Source organism: Seriola dumerili, unplaced genomic scaffold, assembly GCF_002260705.1.
Source record: "Seriola dumerili isolate Sdu_G_001 unplaced genomic scaffold, Sdu_1.0 BDQW01000003.1, whole genome shotgun sequence".
NCBI lineage: Eukaryota > Metazoa > Chordata > Actinopteri > Carangiformes > Carangidae > Seriola > Seriola dumerili.
In genome coordinates this window covers 161800-184656 of record NW_019174258.1, presented here as the reverse complement: position 1 = coordinate 184656, position 22857 = coordinate 161800, and the positions used below count along the sequence as shown (strand labels likewise).

General features: G+C 41.9%; 1 protein-coding gene across 1 annotated transcript in view; it reads left to right on the top strand.

Annotated features, from left to right (window-relative positions):
• The window catches only part of zfhx3 (zinc finger homeobox 3), a 135834-nt gene extending 116798 nt beyond the window's left edge, over positions 1 to 19036 (top strand). Inside the window, exons 7-11 of the mRNA XM_022743576.1 lie at positions 5713 to 5849; positions 6379 to 6579; positions 10629 to 10752; positions 11275 to 16833; positions 17292 to 19036. Coding sequence (XP_022599297.1) covers positions 5713 to 5849; positions 6379 to 6579; positions 10629 to 10752; positions 11275 to 16833; positions 17292 to 19036 — 7766 coding nt within the window. The remainder of the gene's footprint in view (positions 1 to 5712; positions 5850 to 6378; positions 6580 to 10628; positions 10753 to 11274; positions 16834 to 17291) is intronic.
• Positions 19037 to 22857: the final 3821 nt, after the last annotated feature.

Genomic DNA, 22857 nt, shown 5'->3' with positions numbered 1-22857 from the left:
CTGTAGATGCTGCATTTCGTCTGTATAATGAACATGATGATTAGCATCCCCTAGACGCAGCACTGTGGCATTGCAGCCTTCTCATTTTTTATTGTGCTGTTAAACCTCTGGTGTTGCTCACTCAGGAACAGACATACCAAATGTTATGAATTGTTCTCCATATAACAGTGCAGATATGCAGATTTAATATTAGCTGTGGCTGAAGTTGAAATTGCATGCTTATGGTTAGTTACAATCAAATTATTCAAGTTTATGTTATTGTTACTCTGAGCTGGGAGACATTCAGCACAGTGGTGATTTGTTGTTATTGCTTTAAAACCCTAAGTAGTATGAGAAATCAGGAGACAGAGCAGTGAAAATGTTTACATATTCATATCACGTCCTTTGAGTGCTTGTCATCCCTCAAATTATAATTCCTTTTGTCTTTGAAGATAATAGGCCATAAATTGTCCTTGTTTGTGAGCCAACTCCCTGAAAGCTCAGTGTTTATGGGCTTTACCACGGGGTGTCTAATGGCCAAGTACCAGCGCTGTGTCTCTGAGCGTCCTGTAAAGGTGAACGTCATGTCATCCTGTTGTTCACCAGCCTGGAAATTATTAATGCTTCTGCTAATTAATAACTCCTCTCAATTTCTTCATCTTGGATTTGCCTTTTTTGCAATCATGTCGTTAGGCTGCATAACACTCTGTCACTATTTCACACGCTCTTTTACAATACAGTTTAGTGTTAAGTTCTATAAATGCAGATTTGGACTATAATAAGTAGTGATTTCATATGTAGCTACAATATGAAGCTTTATTCCAACATTTCAGTTTTCTTGTATTTCCTTTATTAATGCATAATAATTGCCTGAGAAATATAAGATGAAATGGAACACTGCCCTTTATTGCTCTGGGCTCTGACACAGACTATAGATTAAAAACCTGGATAGAAATGGGAAAAAGAAAAGACAATATTCAGCTATTGTTAGCATAGCATTAAAAGAGAATGACTTGTAGCACTGGGGGAGTTGAATCATCTCCATATTAATGGCCAACTTGCCGAGGGAATAGAGGTGAGGATTTTCCATGGTGCAAGAGAAGTAGAGGGGTGTCGGAAGCCCTCAGCAGTGTGAAGGTGAAAGGTTTCAGGGAGCTGGGGATCAGAGGACACACTTTTCAGAAAGTCCACTACTGATGATCCTCGTGTTTCACTATGCAGAGGAATTGTGAGTGTGAGCTGAAGTTTAAAGTGATTGGCAGACTGTGGCTGTTCTGGGCAAAGTGACAGTAAAGCTATGCAGCCTTGTTGGCGTGGACGAACTGGATGATAGGTTATGTTTTTTTTTTTGTTTTTTTTTTTACAACCGGAGGCCTGAAGCTGGCATGGCAAGACAGGAACTGTGGTAATGAGGGGGCAGAGCCTCCGGAGATGATGAGGACCCCATGTCAGTAAGCAGGAGGGGAATTTCCCTCCAAAACAGCAGGAATTTTTTTCTCCCATCTTCCACGTCCTTACATATTGTTTACTGTAACTCACATTTTAGGATATGGATAACCTCTCCCAAGGACAAAGCAAATTAATTGCAGCTGTGATTGCACTCCTGGACAATTTCGATGGCAGATGACCTGTTGTGGTTAATTCCGTCTGTGCTGTGTCAGTCGCTCTGTCCAGCTGCCATCTTTTTCTCCCCTTGAAAGCACAACAAGGCCGTGACTGCTCTAAACGCCGTTACACTGTGCTGACAGCCCCTTTGCTGCTTGAATAACACAGTCCAGCTATGGGAGGTGAGACAAGGTGCCAAAGTCCAATTCACTTACGGGACTCAACAGCACAAAAGCCTCTGGTTTACGGAAAAGGGACATGAATTAATAATCACCTAATTGACTCTTAGGGGGTTTTTTTTGCACTCCTGCTCTGCCTTTTGTGCTTTCAAACAAAAGCCCACCCAGTGTATCTGTCAGAAGAGGTTTGGTGTTGATGGGGGCTCTGTGTCTAATGACCAGGCAGAGGAGGTCAGGGAACAGACAGACTCCTGACAGATATTAAGGTCCTCTGACAGAGGATAGTGGTCTCTGTGGAGGACTATATGTGAACAGGATGAGCATTGTTAATCTAGCCAACCACTGAGGTTTGAATACATAACTATACTGTTGTTTTATGTCTTTTTGAAGCAGTATCACTCAGGAAGTTCTTCAAATTTCCACTGTAGCCATACAAGGCCCAGTGAAAATGTAACTCAAAAGTAACTTGAGCAGAGTGACTGCAATATTGAGAAAACAGCAAGAATTCTTCTTCTTCTCTCTCTTTTTGTGAAAATATGTTTTCACTACTTCACTATGATTGTATTTTTCATGTGAGTACTCTATTGCCCCGCCAGTAGAACGTCAGAAAGTATAACTAAACTTTACCTCTAATTGTTATCAGCTATATTTGACATCCATAGCGTAACTCACACTGTTATACCCTGCTCCATCAGGACCCAATGTTTTGGTCATTGGTTCTGATCACCTGCTGATATTGTAGATCCATGTCTCTCATGTGTGCACATCTATGCTCTGACACCAGTGTCCAATGTGCCGTGTTAAACTGTACGTAATGACAACAACCAAAAAAAAAAAAAAAAAAGTGTTTTTTTATCTCTATTTCATTCCCAGCTTTTCGATGTTTCGGTCATTTTTTTCATCACTGTTGACAAAGTAAAACAGGATACAGTAGTTGGTTGTTAGTCACAGTGCCGGTGGTGGTGTCAGGGTGTAGGATTCTCAAGAGATGGCGATTGATCAGATTTATGGAGTCCTAACTGGCCGTGACGAGAGAGACCGCGACTGAGTAAGCCTCCCCAGCCCTCCGTCTGTCCCCCTCTCTCTCACTTTCTCTCTCTGTCTCACACACACATAAACAAAACACCCTGCGCTAGAGAGCTAGAACGCTGGTTTGGGCCCTACTACAGCAGCTCTCCAGTGCCTTGGCATAAACAGCCACTTGTCTCACCTCTCTGGAGCTAATTATGTAATTGTGGAAGTGGAATATACTTATAATCAATTATGTTGATCCTCTTAAAGGATACTTGTGTCTACTTAGTCCACGCTCACTTTATGTACTGTATGTATGCACTTCATAGCTGCGGCACTGTGTTACTTGCTCTTCTGTTACTTACAAAAGTTATGTAATTCTTAGTAAAGGAAACTTACACATGTAAGTTGTATTCTTATATTTGTTTTTTCCTTCCATGCACAAATACAGTACAGCTGAGATTCTTTTTTCATTTTCTTTCAAATAAAAATGTGATATTTCCTCTGATATTAATAGTTTGAACAGATGCTGTCAGTTTTAGGCTACTGTATGGCTGCTTTGCTGTCCTCTGTTCTGGCCCCATGACTTAAAGAATAGGTGGTTTTCCTCCCCTGTCTGTGGAACTTATTATAAGAAATAAAATAGCTACCTGTTGTATGAGCTGCTGAAGGAGAGAAGAAAGGCCTACGTGTAAAGGTTGTATTCCCTAACTATGATGCATAGTGCATCAGCAAAAATAGAGAGCAGTGTGTTATGAAGGAAAAGGATATATTGTTATCAAATGGAATTAGGACCCATAAACTTGAAGTGAATACATGTTGGCATGGTTTTGCTATATAGTGTGAAAAATCACTAGACCAACAAGACTGTTGAAATGTGAAGGTGACCACAGATGACCGTTGTTGTTTTCCTCAAGAGATGAGTTCAGGGGAAGTAGGAGTCGACTGAAGTGGAGTTGAGGAGGAGGAATTGTTGAGGACAGTGCCATGACTGCGAGGTTAATGTCAGGGAATGGGAGGTTCCTTTTGTTTAACATTCCCTTTGTTTATTGGCGGATGTGTTTAATAGGATTGACTGTGACTGGACCCTAATAGGGCCTCCCTGGCTGATCCTGGTGTCTCTGGGAGATCTCGCAGGCTGCTCTGTCCAAAGCCAGGTCCCCCACTGGGTAATCAGCTCAACTGCCCTTGTCTTGATTGGAGCTGACATTTTAATGTCTGGAGCAGGAGCGTGGTCAGCCCCGCTTAACCTGACCCCCCACCAAACCACCCCTCCCTTACCATTGCCCTCTGTTCTCAATTTGCCCTTCCAGGACTGTACAAATCAGGCCAAATTTAACTCTTTATGGGCTTGTTAGGGGTTGGCAAGACACCTCCTTAAGTTTCACAGTGAATTCTTTCCACCGGTGACAAAGCATGGTGGTGCTGCAGCTCCCCCATGCTGGCTCCGTGTGGATTTAGCTCCTCTGTGAACCTGTGCTTAACTGAGTGCTCAACTCTGACGCCTCTCTGTGTGCCAGCACTAGTTTCTCCTTTTCTTTATAAAGTGGAGTATTTTTAAATCGGAGGGACTCTTATGTGAGGCCTTGCTCTGAAGATATGAAAAGAAAAAGACATGCTATTTTGTTAGTATTAGTGTAGTTTGAATTAGAAGCATTAGCGGTGTGATTTGATGTATGTACTAGTGAAACACTTGAAGTACCTATATAGAATGGAAATCTTTTCAAACGGCCACCCGACAGTCATGGTACCCCCTTTTTTTTTCATTTCCACAGACTGAGCAACAAAGAATGGCTGTGTCCTGTGAATATGCTTTAGTATGACTAATCATCAGTCTGATGCCATCTTTGAGCCCAGTGGCATGTTTTTGTCTTGGAAATCTTCGAGTTAAATGAAAGCATGTTGTCATTTGCAACATAGCTTTGAGGAAATATCGAGATTTGCTCAGGGGTTGAAAAGAGGTTTTCTAATCTTTCTGTCCCATTTTTCTCTCTGTCACAGACCACTTGCACAGAACTACAACACACTGGGGAAGGCTTAGCTGGTTACAGAAATGCAGGTCAAACACAGAATTTCACTGGCATTCACCTGCTTATGGAAACAAAGAGCTGAGGAATTTTCCAAGCTGGGTTAAACTGTAGGCACTGCTTGATAAAAAAACATTTCATTCTTGATCCCTTAAAATTGCCTGATCACTCAAAAAAATCTTCTTCCTCAGCTCTTGCTGTTGATCTTTTCTGTGACAAAAACAGGACAAAATGTAGTTAAATGGAGAAGATGTAGTTGATGAGCTGCGTTGATGAGTGTTAGAATTTTGTCACTGTTGAAAGTACACCTGAGTATAGCTTGAAAATAAATGAGCTGACTTTTGAGCATCGCATGTGTGTGAAATATGGCTGCCCATAAAGTCTTATACAGATAAGACGTACCTGCGGAAAAGTAATTACAGAAACAAGTTGTGTTTCTCTTTACCCTCCTTACTGTATGATGAGGTCGCAAGATGTTTGTGTAGCTTGTCTCAAGTTTAGAAGCTCATGTGGACTGAAAATATGTGGTGATGTGAAACCTAAAGCTGCACCCCGTGGCAAACTAATATTTTTATTAGCTGTTTATGGTATTGTATGATATCCTGACAAGCCAGCACTGAAAAAGACAGCCCGTCAGAGCGCGTTGGCTGTGCAGCGGCATGGGAAGACAAGTAAAAAGCGTGCAGCATTTTTTTATGGGGAGGCATGAGTTGGATAACAACACTTTCTCTGCCCAATTCCCATTAAATGCAGTTATATCACATTTAAGAAAGACATTCCAAAGCTCTTTATCCACAGTGTTATTGACTGACCTGCTCCCAGGCTGCCAAGTCCTCACCTTGTCTTGACATGCTCTCCTCTCTTTATCCCTCTGTGTTTATGTGTGTCCGTGTGAATGTGCGTATGTTCAGCATTGTCCAGCCACTTGGAACGGCACCAGTCAGATTCCCCGATCCCCTCCAAGAGGCCCTCTTCACGATCAGAGACCTCCGAGAACCCGCTCTCCACGAAGCGTCCCAGGACAGCTGAGAAGAACGCTGCGGAGCAGGTGAGTTATGAACCAGAGAATTTTGTTAACGCTGATGCCTTCAGATGTTCATGAAACTCTCATCAAACTCTTTGAATTAGAGGATTCTTGCTAAAGGTTATCCCATCCTCAATTACCAAGCCCTCATTATGAGCCTAAAACTTACACATCAATTAAAAAACGAAATGTAAAAATGTACTTCTAATAATTTTCCGTTATTTAGTTACTGAGTTATCTCACTGACCCTTTTTATATTATGCAGGATTTTTTTTCAAACCTGCTGAAAATTATTTTAGCCTTTCTGCTGCACTGCTAATTGTGTATGAGGTGGAAAATCAATATAGTATTTGACAGATGAGAGCGCTTTGAAGTGGGTGCCAAGGCTCAGTTACACTCTTGTCTGTGATCAGAGGGACCTGCCTGCTTGAGGGAAGGGGGCTCCAGTCTTTCCCCTGATCCACAGTTCCTCTTCAAGCAGGCCTACTGTACCCACCACACCCATTTCAACCACCTCTCCCTCTTCTCTGTTTCTGTCTCCACCTTCACCCAGATGTACCAGTGCCCCTACTGCAAGTTCACCAACACAGACCTGAATCGTCTCAGAATGCACGTGATGACGCAGCACTCTGTCCAGCCCATGTTACGCTGCCCATTATGCCAGGACATGCTCAACAACAAGATCCACCTGCAGTTCCACCTCACACACCTCCACAGTGTGGCGCCCGACTGTGTTGATAAGCTGATTGCCACAGTGAGTCCTGTGTTGTGTGTGTTTTGCATGTGATTGGATACAGGGTGGTTGGAAAAGTTGTTGGTAAGGTTGCGGTGTCCATTTTTTACATTTCTCAGCCAGAAAATGCATTTGAATCCTTTTCTTTACCAACCTGCATATTTTAAGGTAACCTGAAGCTGGCCTTTATTTAATTAGATTGCTATGTATTAGCTTGGCATGGCAAGTACATATTGTTTATTTTGGCAGTCTAGTCCCATAGAAAGTAAAATACATAAGTACTTAGGTAATGCATTATCCAAAATTTATAAGTCAGGGAATGCCGTGGAAATAAGATCACAATAGATGAAGAAATGCCTCCTGGGTAAGCTGTATCTATACATAGCACCAGTCCAAGTTTTGATTCATTCTGTCATCTCCACAGTCATTTATATTTTGTGTTAGAGACAAGGAAACCACAGCCAGTGGAAGCTGCTCTTTGTTCTATAGCCCCAGCATATTGCTACTTATACACATTATTGCCAGTCAGATTGCAGGCGGTGGGTCAGGTCAAGGACCAGTGTACGGAGTCGGCATTGCCAAGAAGATGAGTCACTCACTCTTAATCAATCCCTCACCCTGGAGTGGCGGCCTTAGCTGTGTGAATAATTGTCATTCCTGTCGTCACTCCTCTAAATTGCCAACATTCAGTCCTTTATCAAACACAAAGAATGTTGTTAATTGTGAAATGGCTGCAGGCAATCCCATTGGCTCATTGGAAATGATTGGGCCTTTTTAAGATGCATATTTTTCTCCTCTTTTTCATTGTCTTAATGCGCCCGTCATCAGAGAGCCTTTTTCCAGTTCTCCTCTAATCACAGTCATTTGGGGAGGGGAACTCATAATCTGTTTTGTATTTTTTAATGATTTCAAGATGAGCAGGTCTCTTAGCTCCCAGTTAATTTATTACTACACTGACATTCTTGCCGTGTCTATGATCACCTGTGTGCTAGTCAAAACAAAGTCTTTTATTATGAATCTGTTAAAATTATTGTGACACAGATTAATCAGGTTTCCTAACTTCATTAAATTCAAGCACAAACAGTGCTAATGCTAAAATCAAGTTTCATATAAACAATGCATATATGTGTAGACAGTGCATTAAACCAAACACAAAATTTTGTATCATTGTTCAGGTCTACTCCTATAAGAATAAGATGCATCATTTGTAGGATTTGTAGCCTGAGTCATGTGATCACAGATTCTCAAGTCCTGAAGTTAGATTTACATCAGCTGCAATGCACTGATGCAGCCCTCTCCATGAGAGAATACTTTCCTTGCTCCCTTTAATGCTCATCAAGGGGAAATAAAAGTTTATTTCCCCCGTTTTCTTGTAAATCCCTGAGCAAATCTTTGTTCTTTCCTAACCTGTGAATCTAAATAGCTTGCAGGACAATCACCGAATAAAACATAGCTATGTCTGCTGCCTAGCCATCTTCATCCCCCATCTAGACAGTAAATGGCAAGCACATTAGTATGGTAGACGGCAATATTTATTTCTTTTATAGGAGGTAGTAATGCACTGAACCACTACAAGAGAACCGTGATAGAACAGAGGTAATATAACATACATTAAAGCCAGCACCTTTTTATAACTGGTGAATGCAGATGGAAATGTGCTTTATCCTTTTCACTTGTCTAAGGAGGGGGGCCTAATTAATTCTGAAATAGGTGACTTTTATTTCTTGCCAAGCATGCATAATGATGCGTTCACTCTTCCACCCTTCATCCACTTATTGTCTTGGCACTCCCCCATCCCCACCCCATGTCACTCATATATAGGACACATGTAAGGTGCAGTACATATGTATGTTTGTATACACACATATATATCTATGTACAAGTATATAATCTCTATATATAGATTTATATAAACCACCTTCCCATTCAAGTGAAAGGGAAAGTGGTCTTTTGGAATCACTGTATATGCACTGTATATATTAGTACACACAGTCATCCCTCTCTCACTCTATGTCTCATTTTCTGTCTGTATAAGATAGGGGTAATGAAAATAATTGTGCTTCATTAATTCTGAGTCTGGCTGGATGATAGCCATTTTGAACTATGTTTGCCAATTAGGCGGTCCAAATTAAAAGTGACCTTGGGATACTCTGTTCTTTCCTCTAATCGTCTAATGAAGCAGTTGTGTCTAGAAACAGTCCACTTTGTAATGTAAATCCTCACTTTTTTTGGTGACTTTCCGCACTGGTTGCATTAATTCTCCACTTTTCATTTTGAAGACATAGAGAGGTGACAAAAAATAGAAGGAGATGGTTCGATGTTGTCTGGTAAACTTTTTTTCTGTACTTTGTGATGGAGAGTGTTAACTTTTCTACTTAATCTTGAAACCTCTGTTGCTTGAGGATGATTCTGCTCCATTTGGATCTGGCCTATTGTCTATATGGCATGCTACAGTATGTTCAGCTGTGTCTATTAGAGGAGTGATTAGAAAGCACATGGTTCATCTGGTAGATTAACCAAAGCATCAGGTAGACAGATGTGACATTGCACCTTTTTTTCTTTTCAGTAGTTCCAGCAGATTCATTCACTGTTCATTTTGATGAACAATTATTGATAAAATTTTATAATATCTGATCACTATAAATGTTTACATAGTGTAATAATATTACAATACTTATATACTTGCTGTCTTTGATTTGATTAGATTTCCCTTTATTAAAAAATTAAAGATAGGATAGATTGATAGGAAGCACGGAGAGAAAGCCTGGGGGGAGGCAGAGTAAAAACATTTGATAAAGGTCTCCAACCAGAATCAAATCAAGGACTTCACAGTTTCAGTCGAAGGGACTTAGACCATGGGTCCACCGAAGTGCATTCTTTAATTTTTAGTTCCCCTTTGTCTCCCTCATTTGAGACATCTTTATTTGATATTACTTGAAAGGACCACCACTAAGTCTTCAAGCTAAGAGTGAAAGGTGGAGTGTCTTAAAAGTGTCAAAATTAAGTTAAAATTAAGGATCAGCAGCGGAACAGAAATGAAAAGAGGATGGATAAGGTGGAGAGTTGTGAATTAAAATGCAGCATGGAGAGTGAAGCTGATTACTCTGTTTGTGAAGTTAATTGAAGGAAGGTGAAAAAGACAGGGTCTCATCTTCCAACCTCGCCCAGTTTCAGCTGATGATTATTGTTAAATAGGGATCTGTTAATGAGTGATTCTGATGAACTATCAGGTTTGGGGGGTAAAAAGAGGGTATCAAAGGGTGGAATAGGAAGAAAGTTGTGGGAGCGCAGCAGGGATAAATGGAGGCTGCTGTCATTCACACATGACTGACTTCAACCTTTTTAGGGCACAGAGAACCAGCGTTCTTCTGTACTTCAATCAATACTTATTCGTCCTTGAAATGTTTGAATTAGAAAAGTAAAAAGAAAAACATTTTCTTTTACTTTTCAAATTTAAAAAGCATGCATTTTTTTTACAGCAATGAAACTGTTTTTCTTTTGATTTTACTGTTTCATTAAGGAGCACACAGTCTAATTTAGCAATTCTTCTTAAATGGAATGATTTTTAATTTAAGTGACACAACTTTACTACTGAAAATTCTGTAGAAAGCTATAAAAGTGTAAGATGGCTAGATGTAGTTTACCTACCTTTCCCCCTTTATTACAGTTGAGTTTTTTTCATTAGTCCTATTTTATAAGTCCTGCCTAATAAAGTTTTCAGCTGGCTGAGATACTGTATGACATACAGAGTAAACAAAAACACAGTACATAATATGGATATGATTATGTGTATGCACATGTACATACATGTGTGTTGAGTGATTCCTATGAAAATAGTAACATAAGAATATGATATTCTCAGCACTGAATCTCTTGATTTTCTTATGGTTAGTGTCCTTAGTGCTATGTAAAAATGTATACATTATTGATCTGTTTAAACCGCCTTCTTGATAACTACTTTGTGTATCGTCTTGTTTGTCTGTTGTTTCCTTGAATCATGAAATATAACATTACATTGTCACTCAGCAAGATGATTAACACTAGAATTCCTTTGTGCTTTGTTTTCCCAGGTGACAGCAACTGAAGTACTGCCAGCAAGCATGTTCATACCTGTACCTAGTCCAGACAGAGAGTCCCAGAGCACCCCTCATGCCACAGCCAATTCTAATGCTGAAGATGCAAAGAAGCAAGCTGGTTAGTATCTGACTTTGTTAGAAATTTGGGGGTAACTTTAAAGTATCTTGCTTCAAAAAAGATCAATCCATCACTGTAGTTTCACCTTCGTGGTCTGTAATGAGCGTATTATCACACTGGGACATCATGACTGAAAGAACAATAAATTAGACTGAATTTTATCACTTTATAACTGTGTATTAAGTCATTAGTTGTTATTTCATAGACTGGAAATAACATTACTCTGCCATTTTAGTGTTTTACGAAAGGATTGTGTTGGTTTCATTACATTTTTCACAGACAGTGTAATGTAAGTCAATGCACTTTTTATCCTAAGGGCTTCACTCACAACAAGAAAATGTGAATAATGGTTGGTATTCACTTGCCATATAATTAGACATTGTTTTTTCTTTTACACTTTCCTAAGATAACTGCAGCGATGAGTGCTTTAATGTCCTTTATTGATTCTGCTGTTGAAAAATATCGCTTTGCAGTTGTGGCATGTAATGAATTTCTCTTTTCTTCTGGTTTATTTATTCACAGATGCATCAGATGCTGATCCAGAGAAGGGGATGTCACTCCCCACAGAAATAGCGGAAGCTCGCAAGTCACCTCTGGAAGATCAACAATCAGAGAGGGATGATACCACAGGATTCCTGTGCTGGAAGAAAGGCTGTAATCAAGTGTTCAAGTCCTCCAATTCCCTCCAGATGCACTTCAATGAAGTTCACAACAAAAGGCCCCAGCTGCCTGTTTCAGATCGCCATGTCTACAAGTACCGCTGTAACCAATGCAGCCTGGCCTTCAAAACTGTGGAGAAACTACAGCTCCATTCACAGTACCATGTGATCAGGGCAGCTACCATGTGCTGCCTTTGCCAGCGAAGCTTCAGAACACTACAGGCCTTGAAGAAACATCTAGAAACCAGCCACCTGGAGCTGAGTGAAGCTGATATTCAGCAGCTTTACGGGGGCTTATTGATGAATGGTGACATTATGATAATGGGAGACCCATCCCTTGGTGAGGAGCATGGAAGTCTGGGAGAAGATGACAAAGAGGGAGATGAAAGTGACCCAGAAGAAAAACAAAGCCCAACAGGCAGTGACTCTGGCTCACTGCAGGAAGATTCTGGGTCGGAACCTAAACGTGCTTTGCCATTCCGAAAGGGCCCCAACTTTACAATGGAGAAGTTCTTGGATCCATCTCGTCCTTTCAAGTGCACTGTATGCAAAGAGTCTTTTACACAGAAGAACATTCTTCTGGTTCACTATAACTCTGTCTCCCACCTACACAAGGTGAAGCGAGCTCTGCAGGAGTCCACTACTGGTCAGCCTGAGCCTACCAGCAGCCCCGACAACAAGCCATTCAAATGCAGCACTTGCAATGTGGCATATAGCCAGAGTTCTACTCTGGAGATCCACATGCGTTCTGTTCTCCACCAGACCAAAGCTAGGGCAGCCAAACTTGAAGCAGCAGGAGGGATAACTAGCTCAGCAAGTACTCCTGGATTAAGTGGCGGAGGGTCCGGCATCAGCACTTCAACGTCTAGTCCAAGCCCAGCAACTAACTCAACTACAAGCTCGACCAACCACAGTTCCTCTGGGTCTCAAACAACTCAGAGTATTCTTGGAGGAAACCACATGAGCCAGACTCACTGCATTGAAAGCCAAGGGAATTCTTCAGTGAGCTGCCACTCCTCACCATCTGAGAACCATGAGGTGAAAAAGACTAAATATACAGACATGCTGTCAGCTAGGGGGCAACAACAACAGCTTCAGCAGCAGCAGCAGCAGCAGCAGTTGGCTCAGGCTCAAGCCCAAGCTCAAGCTCAGCTTCAGCAAGAGCTCCAGCAGCAGGCTGCTCTTTTACAATCACAGCTATTCAACCCAGCACTTCTGCAGCACTTCCCAATGACAACCGATGCACTTCTACCCCTGCAACAGCAGCAGTTGCTATTCCCTTTCTACATCCCTGGAGCAGAATTTCAGCTGAACCCAGAAATCAGCATCAGTAACTCAGCACTTGGCCTAGCAGGATCGTCCACCTCCTCACTGCTGGAAGATCTAAAAAACTCAGCTCAGCAGGCCCAGCAGAGTTGCTTGCAGCAGCAATTGATGCACCACCATCTTCAGCAGCAACATCAGCAACAACAACAGCAGCAGCAGCAGCAGCAGCAGCAACAACAACAGCAACAACAACAGCAGCAGTCTCACTCACAGGCTCAGGGTCAGATGGCATTGCTGCAGCAGAGTGCATCTCTCCTCCAGCAGGTTGAAAAAAAGCAGAAACCTCCCTCCTCACAGAATGAGAAAGACAGAGAAATACAAAGAGAGAAGGACATGACTGAAAAAAATGAGGAATATGTTAACAAAGATTCTACAGACAGCAAGCCAAAAGAAAAGAAGGACATTCAGCACATTTCAATTAACGTGAACCATGATACTGGATTGCCTCCACCAAGGATTGCTTCAGATGCTCGAGGAAATGCAACTAAAGCCCTGCTGGAAAATTTTGGGTTTGAGTTAGTAATTCAGTATAATGAAAATAAACAGAAAGCTCAGAAAAAGACAGCTGGACCTACAGGATCAAGTGGTCCAGGTGGGATAACAAGAGTGGTGGACCCCATTGAGGGATTAGAGAAACTGGAATGTGAAGCCTGTGGCAAGCTGTTTTCAAACATACTGATTCTGAAGAGTCACCAGGAGCATATCCACCAGGCTTTCTTTCCATTTCGATCCCTTGAGAGGTTTGCCAAGGAATACAGAGAGCATTATGATAAACTCTATCCACTGAGACCCCCTACACCAGAGGCTGCTCCAGCTCCTCCACCGCCTCCTCCTCCACCTCCTCCTCCACCCCAAAGAGCTCCCACACCAAATATTCCTGTCTCTGCTGCCTCCCTCACACCTCCAACTGTACCTCCCCCGCAGCCATCAGTTCAAATGGCACAAATTCCCATGCCAATGGATTTGCCCCTCTTCTCGCCGCTCATGATGCAGCCTATGTCTCTGCAGTCTTTGCCCACTCAGTTGCCTCCCCAGTTACCATCTGTTGAGCCGAGCCTGGCCTCAGACCTGGCTCAGCTCTATCAACAGCAGCTTACACCAGCCATGCTACAGCAGCAGCAGAACAAGAGGCCACGGACACGCATCACAGATGACCAGCTTAGGGTCCTACGACAGTACTTTGATATTAACAATTCACCAAATGAGGAGCAGATCAAAGAGATGGCAGACAAGTCAGGGCTTCCGCAAAAAGTCATCAAGCACTGGTTCAGAAACACCCTTTTTAAAGAGCGACAGCGCAACAAAGATTCGCCATACAATTTCAATAATCCACCAACAACAACTCTAGAGGACACAAAGATTGACTCTAAACCTCCTTCCCCTGAACCTCAGAAGCAGGAATTGTATGGAAGTAAGAGATCATCCAGGACTAGGTTTACTGACTACCAGCTACGAGTGCTACAAGACTTCTTTGATGCTAATGCTTATCCTAAAGATGATGAATTTGAACAGCTCTCCAACCTTCTGAGCCTCCCCACTCGAGTTATTGTCGTGTGGTTCCAAAATGCTCGCCAGAAGGCCAGGAAGAATTATGAAAACCAGGGTGACGGAGCAAAAGATGGTGAAAGACGAGAATTGTCAAATGACCGCTATATCCGCACCTCAAATCTGAACTACCAGTGCAAGAAATGCAGTCTGGTTTTCCAGCGCATATTCGATCTAATAAAACACCAAAAGAAGCTGTGTTACAAAGATGAAGATGAGGATGGACAGTACGACAGCCAAAATGAGGATTCACTGGATCTTTCCCATGAATGTTATACTCCCTCGGGGTCTTCCTGTCACACCCCAATGCCCTCCTCCTCAAGTCTCTGCCCACTTCCACCCTCCACTTCAGCATTCTCACACCTCCCGTCTGCTGAGAAAGAGGAGGCGTCACCAGCATCCACCTCAAACCTCTATGATGAGAAGCCCAAGCAGTTACCAGATATTTCTGCTGATCCACGAGAAAACCAAACCTCGATCAAGCAGGAAATTGTGCATCAACCCCAGTCTGAGGCGCAACACCATAGACCTCAGAGAGAAGAGAAGATGCAAAGTATTTCCAAGTCCATCAAACATTCATCTCCTTCCTTCTCTCAGCAACAACAGCAGTGTGGTCCATCGGCCTCTCAGACAAGCCAAGCCTCATCGCAAAGCTCTCACATGAGCCTCAATCCACACCTGACCTCTGCCACACAGCAACTGGCACAACAGATGATCCCGTACCAGTGTGAGCAGTGCAAGATTGGCTTCCCCTCCTTTGAGCACTGGCAGGAACACCAGCAATTACACTTCCTCTCTGTGCAAAATCAATTCATCCACCCTCAATTCCTCGACCGTCCAATTGACATGCCTTTCATGCTATTTGATCCCAACAATCCTCTCCTGGCAAGTCAGCTACTCTCTGGGGCAATGCCACAGATCCCCAGCAGCTCTGCCACCTCTCCGTCCACCCCCACCTCCACCATGAACTCCCTGAAGAGGAAGTTAGAGGAGAAAGCTGGCACTAGCCCAGGAGAGAACGACAGCACAAACAGCGGAGAAGAGCCACAGAGAGACAAGCGCCTCAGAACCACCATCACACCTGAGCAGCTGGAGATCCTTTATCAGAAGTATTTATTAGATTCAAATCCTACACGTAAAATGCTTGACCACATTGCTCATGAGGTGGGATTAAAAAAGAGGGTAGTGCAAGTCTGGTTCCAAAATACCAGAGCTAGAGAGAGAAAAGGCCAGTTCAGAGCAGTAGGGCCAGCTCAAGCTCATCGAAGGTGCCCTTTTTGTCGAGCTCTTTTTAAAGCAAAAACTGCCCTTGAGGCTCACATTCGCTCTCGTCACTGGCATGAAGCCAAACGTGCTGGATATAATTTAACTCTCACTGGTTTGTTACCTGAACAGGAGGGTATGCAAATAAAAATGGATGTTCTAGATGCATCAAGTTACTCCCAACTAGCCCCTACAAACAGTGATGGACAAAGCTCCTCAATGTCACCAGTGAACAAAAGCTTGGATTTGTCTCCCAGGGCTCTACTGAGCCCTTCATCCATTAAAGTTGAGGGAATGGAGGATTTTGAGAGCGCGACCATGTCCTCTGTTAACCTCAGCTTTGATCACAGCAAACTGGATAATGACGACTGCTCTTCTGTGAATACAGCTATCACAGACACAACCACAGGTGATGAGGCCAATGCTGATAATGACAGTGCTGATGCAAAGCACAGCCAGAATAGTGGTGATTACCTGTCTAAGTCTGGAGGCTCAGCCCCCATCCTTGAAAATGATGACCAGATGTCCTCAGGGCTTGTAAGCCCTGCAACAAGCTATTATGCTAAGGACTATGAAAATGAAAATATGATTGACCACAGTGAGACGTCCAGTCTGGCTGACCCTTGCTCTCCAAGTCCTGGAGCCTCAGGTAGCAGGAGCATCGACAGCGGAGATCGACCTGGCCAAAAGCGATTTCGAACCCAGATGACTAACCTCCAGCTGAAAGTGTTGAAGTCCTGTTTTAACGACTACAGGACTCCCACTATGCTAGAATGTGAGGTACTTGGCAATGAAATTGGACTTCCAAAGAGAGTGGTTCAGGTGTGGTTTCAAAATGCCCGTGCCAAGGAGAAAAAGGCAAAGCTCAACATGGCCAAGCACTTCGGAATAAATCAGACATCCTACGAGGGGCCGAAGACTGAATGCACTTTGTGTGGTGTCAAGTACAGTGCTCGCCTCTCTGTCCGTGATCACATTTTCTCCCAGCAACACATCTCTAAGGTGAAGGATACCATTGGCAGCCAGATCGATAAGGAAAAAGAATACTTCGACCCAGCCACTGTCCGCCAACTAATGGCCCAGCAAGAGATGGATCGCATTAAGAAGGCCAATGAAGTTTTAGGACTGGCACAGCAGCAGGCCATGCAGCAGCAAGGGATGTTTGATAACCCTGCAATGCAGGCTCTGAATCTCCAGTCAGCCTATCCGAATCTGCAAGGCATCCCACCTGTCCTTTTGCCAGGGGTTGGCAGCCCCTCTCTCTCCAGCTTTAACTCATCTAATTCAGGTACGTCACCATTTTGCATTTGTATCTGCTGAAATTTCGGGTCCAGATTGTTTTTTCTCCACTGAAAAGTAACAAATTCAAACAATTGTCAGTCATTACTACAGGAAATAATCACAAATAGCACTTAACTGTAAAACCTAGTCAAAACGGTACAAGACTAGAACACAATATTTCTACTCCTCTTGGAATAATTTCTATTCCCATCAATTAGTCTGTCATTGCTCCTCATTCACACTGGTTAACATACTGTGTAACAGTACAGAAGTACAGAATCTACCTTAACTGCCCGTATCCATTCACTGACGCACATACAGATTTTCATTTAACTCTTCTGTGTGTTATATAATGAAATCACTTTTTGTTATATTTGAATAATATTTTAACAAAAAATTGTTCAGCCATCAAAAAATATGCCTATTAATTCTTACATTTTTGTCTGTATTTTAAAATATTTCCAGCTTTAACTCCTCCAAAACCTTCAAACCTCCTGAACATGCCTGGTGCCAGTGTTCCCTCACCTAGCCTCCCTACATCCGGATTGCCCAACAAGCCTCCCTCTTCATCGTCTCTTGCCGCATCCAGCCCAGCCCAGACCAACACATCTGCTTCCCACTCAAGTCCCACCTCAACATCAAACTCCAGCTCCTCAACCGCCCAGTCCGGCTCCCGGCCTGAACCCCCCAAAGAACGTGACACTGAGAGGGTAAGAGAGAAGGAGAAGTCCAAGGAAAAGACAGAGAAGCCCTCAACGCCATCATCAACCGGAAGCACCCCTGCTCCTTCCATTTCTGCTGCCAGCGCCAAGAAGGAGAAACCAGACACAGCGGTACCTGCCACCTCTATGCCCACACCTGGCATGGAATATGTGGTAGACCCTGCCCAGCTTCAGGCTCTGCAGGCTGCTTTGGCATCTGATCCCACAGCTCTTCTCACAAACCAGTTCCTGCCCTACTTCATGCCTGGCTTTTCCCCGTATTACACCCCACAGATCCCTGGAGCTCTCCAAGGGGGCTACCTGCAACCAATGTATGGTATGGAAAGTCTCTTCCCTTACAATCCAGCATTGTCACAAGCACTGATGGGCCTGTCTCCAGGGTCCCTGCTGCAGCATTACCAGCAATATCAGCAGAGCTTGCAGGAGGCACTACAGCAGCAACAGCGTCAGCTTCAGCAGATCCAGCAACCCAAGGCGAGCCAAACTCCAGTTCCCTCTCAATCCTTGGGGGATCGTAAAGAATCTGCCAAAGATCCAGTGAAAACAGAGGAGCAAAAGGGCAACTCCCACAGTGAACCCCCCACTTCCTCCTCCTCTTCCTCTTCCTCCTCCTCTCATAATAAAGTACCCTCTGAGCAGAACGAGATGGATGGCAAAGCTGGTAACCCCCATCTAGACCAGTACATCGTCCCCAAGGTGCAGTATAAACTGGCATGCCGCAAATGTCAAGCAGTTTTCACCAAGGAGGAAGCGGCTATTACCCACCTTAAATCTAACTGTTTTTTCGGTCAGTCTGTGGCAAACCTGCAAGAGATGTTGCTGCGTGTCCCCGGTGGCGTAGGTGCAGGGGCTGGAAGTCTCTATGACTGCCTGGCTTGTGACACTACGTTGGATGGGGAGAAAGCACTCAGTCAACACCTGGAATCGGCATTGCACAAACACAGAACAATCAAGCGATCAGCCAGAAATGCCAAAGAGCACGCTACTAGTTTATTACCTCACTCTTCAGCCTGCTTCCCCAATCCTAACACCGCATCTACCTCGCAGTCTGCCACTCATCCCATCAGCAGCCCCCCTCCCCCGCCAACAACATCAGCCACCATGCCATCCTCTGCTGTCTCCTCTTCCTTGTGCTCCTCCTCGACTACCCCACTCAACACCACAGCTGCCGGCAAACCCTGGCCCCAGGCCCCTTTCTCCAGAGCTTTAGCTGGGAAGCCCAATGCCAGTCCCTCCTCTTCTTCCTCCTCTTTTCCTCCAGTGTCCTCACCTTCAACGGTTACCTCAAGTTCATTGAGCACCTCAGGAGTTCAGACCTCGATACCAACAGACGTCTTTACCGACGAGTCTGACTCTGACAGCAGTCAGAAGTCAGCAGACAGGCTGGGCAGGATGGCGGAGGAGCCACAGCAGCCAGGCTTTGTCAAAGACAGTAGTAGTTGTAGTAGTAAACTTGCTAGTGTAGGAACAGACTCCATCAGATTGTAAAAGAGCTTTCAGTGATGGACAATATTTAAAAAACACTAAAAAAGACAAAAAAAATCACAAATGGAAAAAACATAAAAAGCAGCAATGTTAAAAATACATTAAAAGTATACAAACCAATTTCAGAAAAAGATGTGTAAAGACTAACTGCAATTCCAAAGCTTGTAACCAAAAATTTAAATGTTAGTGGATTGTTTTCCCATATCAACATGCTGGTTTTCGTTTTTTTTTTTTTTTTGTTTTTTTTTTTTGTTGTTTTTTTTTTTTGTTTTGTTTTACTCAACTGAAATACATGCATACTAATATATGAGAATAGAAAAGATCGCTGCAGTTATGTTTTGGGTAATGGTAGAGGAATGCTGTACTGTATGGCAATGGACTGCCTCAAAGTTGACAAATGGCCCAAGAACCCTTTTGAAGAAACACGAGTCAACAAGCTGTCCCTTTGTTTTGTAATAATTTCTACTTAATAGCACAGTCACAAAAAGCCAGTATGTACTGTATGGGAGAATAGTCTATCCGTTTTCTTGCTATTTAAGCATTCAGATACCAATGGCTTGCAAAACTAAAAGAATAATGTAATGTCTATTTTATTCTCAGGTCAACAGCTCACAGATGTTTTTCTGTTACAGAAATCCATGTTTTACACCTTTTGTTTCCAACAGGAGATGAGCAACTTTTTTTTCTTCTTTCAGAACTTGATTTAATAATATAAAGTTTTAAGTTGAATGAAATTTTAATAAGGCATTGTTTCTGGGCATTCAAAAAGGGTAAATGATTTGCTGATTTTAACATTAGAAATCCTTTTAAAAGGGGGGAAATAGCAATCCCATTGTACCCAGACAAGGAGAGCATTGCAGACATAATAACGGGCGATAAAAAGAGTTTTGATTAAAAAAAAAAAAAAAAAAACAACCTTCTGTATTTATGATAGATATGAACATTTTTGCTGTTAAGTAGATTGTTGCATTGGAAATGAATTTAAACAGTATGGTAGGTTGAAAAAAACTTTGTGTACATTTAGCTTTTGTATTGTCCAACTTTAAGACGCTTCATTTGATGTTGTCTTGGTCATTCCGATAGACTAGATTTATGGACAGGTAATTTATCTAAACTTTATTTCTGTCTTATTCTCAACTTCTTGGGAAACATTCACCCAAATGCCCCTCCTGACAAGGAAGGATCCTCTTGTAGAATTATTTAAATTTTATGGTATGGTTGGTATTCCGCTAACCAAGACGAAAAAGATCCTGGGTGAAATATTGAAAGTTTTATTTTATTTAATTTTTGTGTTACCTTTGTGCACTTATCACTGTCTGACTTCTATTTCTCACTCTACTTGTTCCTCTCTTCGCACTTATTTTCCTCTGCTCTCCTGTGTTTGTAGATATGTACACTACAAAGCAGGTCTTTTGTTCTTCATGTAGTGTGGCTACAGTCTTTATTTTCATTTTGACATTTTTGTTGTCATAAATGAAAATGAAAAAAGAATACTAATAATAATTCTCACGCTTTAAGACAAAAAGAAAATCCAAAGACTAAACACTTTCACCATTGGTGCATAAAGATGAGAAAAGAGGCTTCTTTATACTTGAGAATTTGTTGCTGTTTTTAGAGGAAAGAAAACAAAGTTTTAAAAGATAAAGGAGTACGCATCAGAGTTGCCGTTTTTGCTTCTTTGCAAGCAAACAGGTAGCTTTTTTACGTAAATACCAAAAACCAAAAAGGGCCCTTGTCCTTGCATTGTGGAGTAGCACCGTTACAGAGCCATTGCAGTTTGTAAGATAGAGGTTATTAATCTTTGTTTGACTTTTTTGTCACATTCAAATGTCCATTTTTTAAAGAAAATGTATAAGGTCTGGTCTTCAAGGACATACGTTTTGCTGCTAATGTAGAATTTTGAAAGAAAAAAAGAGTACCTAGATGCATGCTCATTTTGCTTTTGGCTAAGCTTTAACTAAAACAAACAATAAACCAATTTCTTGCCTCTGCAACACCTTTTTTTTTCTTGTTGCAAAAACGGAACTTTGAAGACTGTGAATATATGTTCCAAAGGACATTTTGCCGATTTTCATTTTGAACAGACCAATGTTTAAAGCCAATGATCTATAACGTTTGTAAAGAACAGTGCATTCCAAATATCACAATGGATTTTTCTTAAGCAAGGACTGATCGTATTTCATTTAATTGCTTTTAATTGTCACAATCTATTTTTTTCTCATTTTTAAAGTGACTGTAAACTGTTGTGTACATTTTTGCATCATTGGTTGCTGAACAAAGTGACCTCCATATGTCATTTTGTGCTGGCGTGGAACATTGCTGAAAATCCCTCCATCCAGTCAAGGTTGTTGCTCACTTGTTAAGCAAGTAATAGTGGTTACCAAAAAATGTATATAATACATCTGGTACTGATGCGTCTCATAGGTTTAGTAACATTTATGCCAGTCAACCTACAACTAGTCTCAGAGGGAAATGATGGCTGTTTTGCTGAGGTGTCGTTGCCCCCTTCCTGGGAAATCCACCAGTGACTTGTCCCATGTGTCTGCAGGGTGCCACTTCCACACATAGCTTACAGATTTTTAAGGGACATCTTCATTCCAAAGCATTATTTCTGGAAAAAGTAGGAGGTTCTTTGAAGATGTCCCTTGGTTTCAAATAGTTATGATGCTTTCATGTCCAAAGAAGTCCCCCACTTCATTTTTATTGCAATGGAAATGGATGTGCATACGTATCCCCACCCTTCTCACTGATGATCCGTGACCTAAATTTTTTATTTTTTAAACCAAAACCCTGACATAATTAAATTTGTTAAAAACTACTTTTGGCCACTATGGTATAGCCAATATGTTTGCCCTGATGAATACAAGGCACAATCTCAGAAGTGTGTTTAAAGTGCTACGTCTTGCAGAGCAATGTGATTTGGTGTTAATGCTACAGCATGCTGTTGGAAGTCAGTAGATTTGGTCTACAAGCTTGTTAAATTCTCTAAAGTCCAGTTCCCTGAAATACTGTTCATATGTACTTTCTTATTTTGGAGAAATCTTAAGTTGTACAGTTTTTCTCAAATATGTTTGCCTTTATTTTAATTTTCAGATAATGTCAGACATGTATTGTTATTTTCTTATAAGTATTCGTATTTGTATTTTAGTTTCTGTATATTACTTTTTATCATAAATTAACACTAGCTTTAATTTGAATTGCTGAAATTAAGAAACAAAAACAAAAAATATGACCTGGCCACTTTATGGTGTGATAATGTTCTTTATATTCATTGTCTCAATGATACTGTTTGCTCTCTTATTTCCAAAGTGTAATCTTTTGGGCTCTTTTGTGGAAGACAAATTTGAGGTCTCTGCATTAGATTCAGCCAGCATGGACTGTGTGTGAGTTTGTATGTTTGTGTGTGTGTGTGTTTCATAAGAGCCAGCATCAATTCAATTTTTCTTGTTTGCCTTTTATTTTATTTTTTATGTGTTACACACCAAAACAAACTGAACCACAAAGCTGGATTATAAATAACTGAAATTTAGAAAATCCAATTTTAAAGCTAATGATCAGAAATGAAAATGATGATACCGAAGCACTGAGCAGTTTTTACTTTGATTGAATATATGAATGTGGCCAAAGCTTTATGCAGTTGAAACAAAAAGAAAAAAAAATTACAAGTTGTGCCCCAGATAAGTGTATATTTTATTGTGGCACAAAACCTTATTGTGGATAATTGGATCCACTGACTTACATTGGGATACTTGATTTTAATGGACATTTACAAAAAGAGAGTGATAAAGGCAAGGTTTTGCTGTAGAGGTCATCTTTTGCCCACT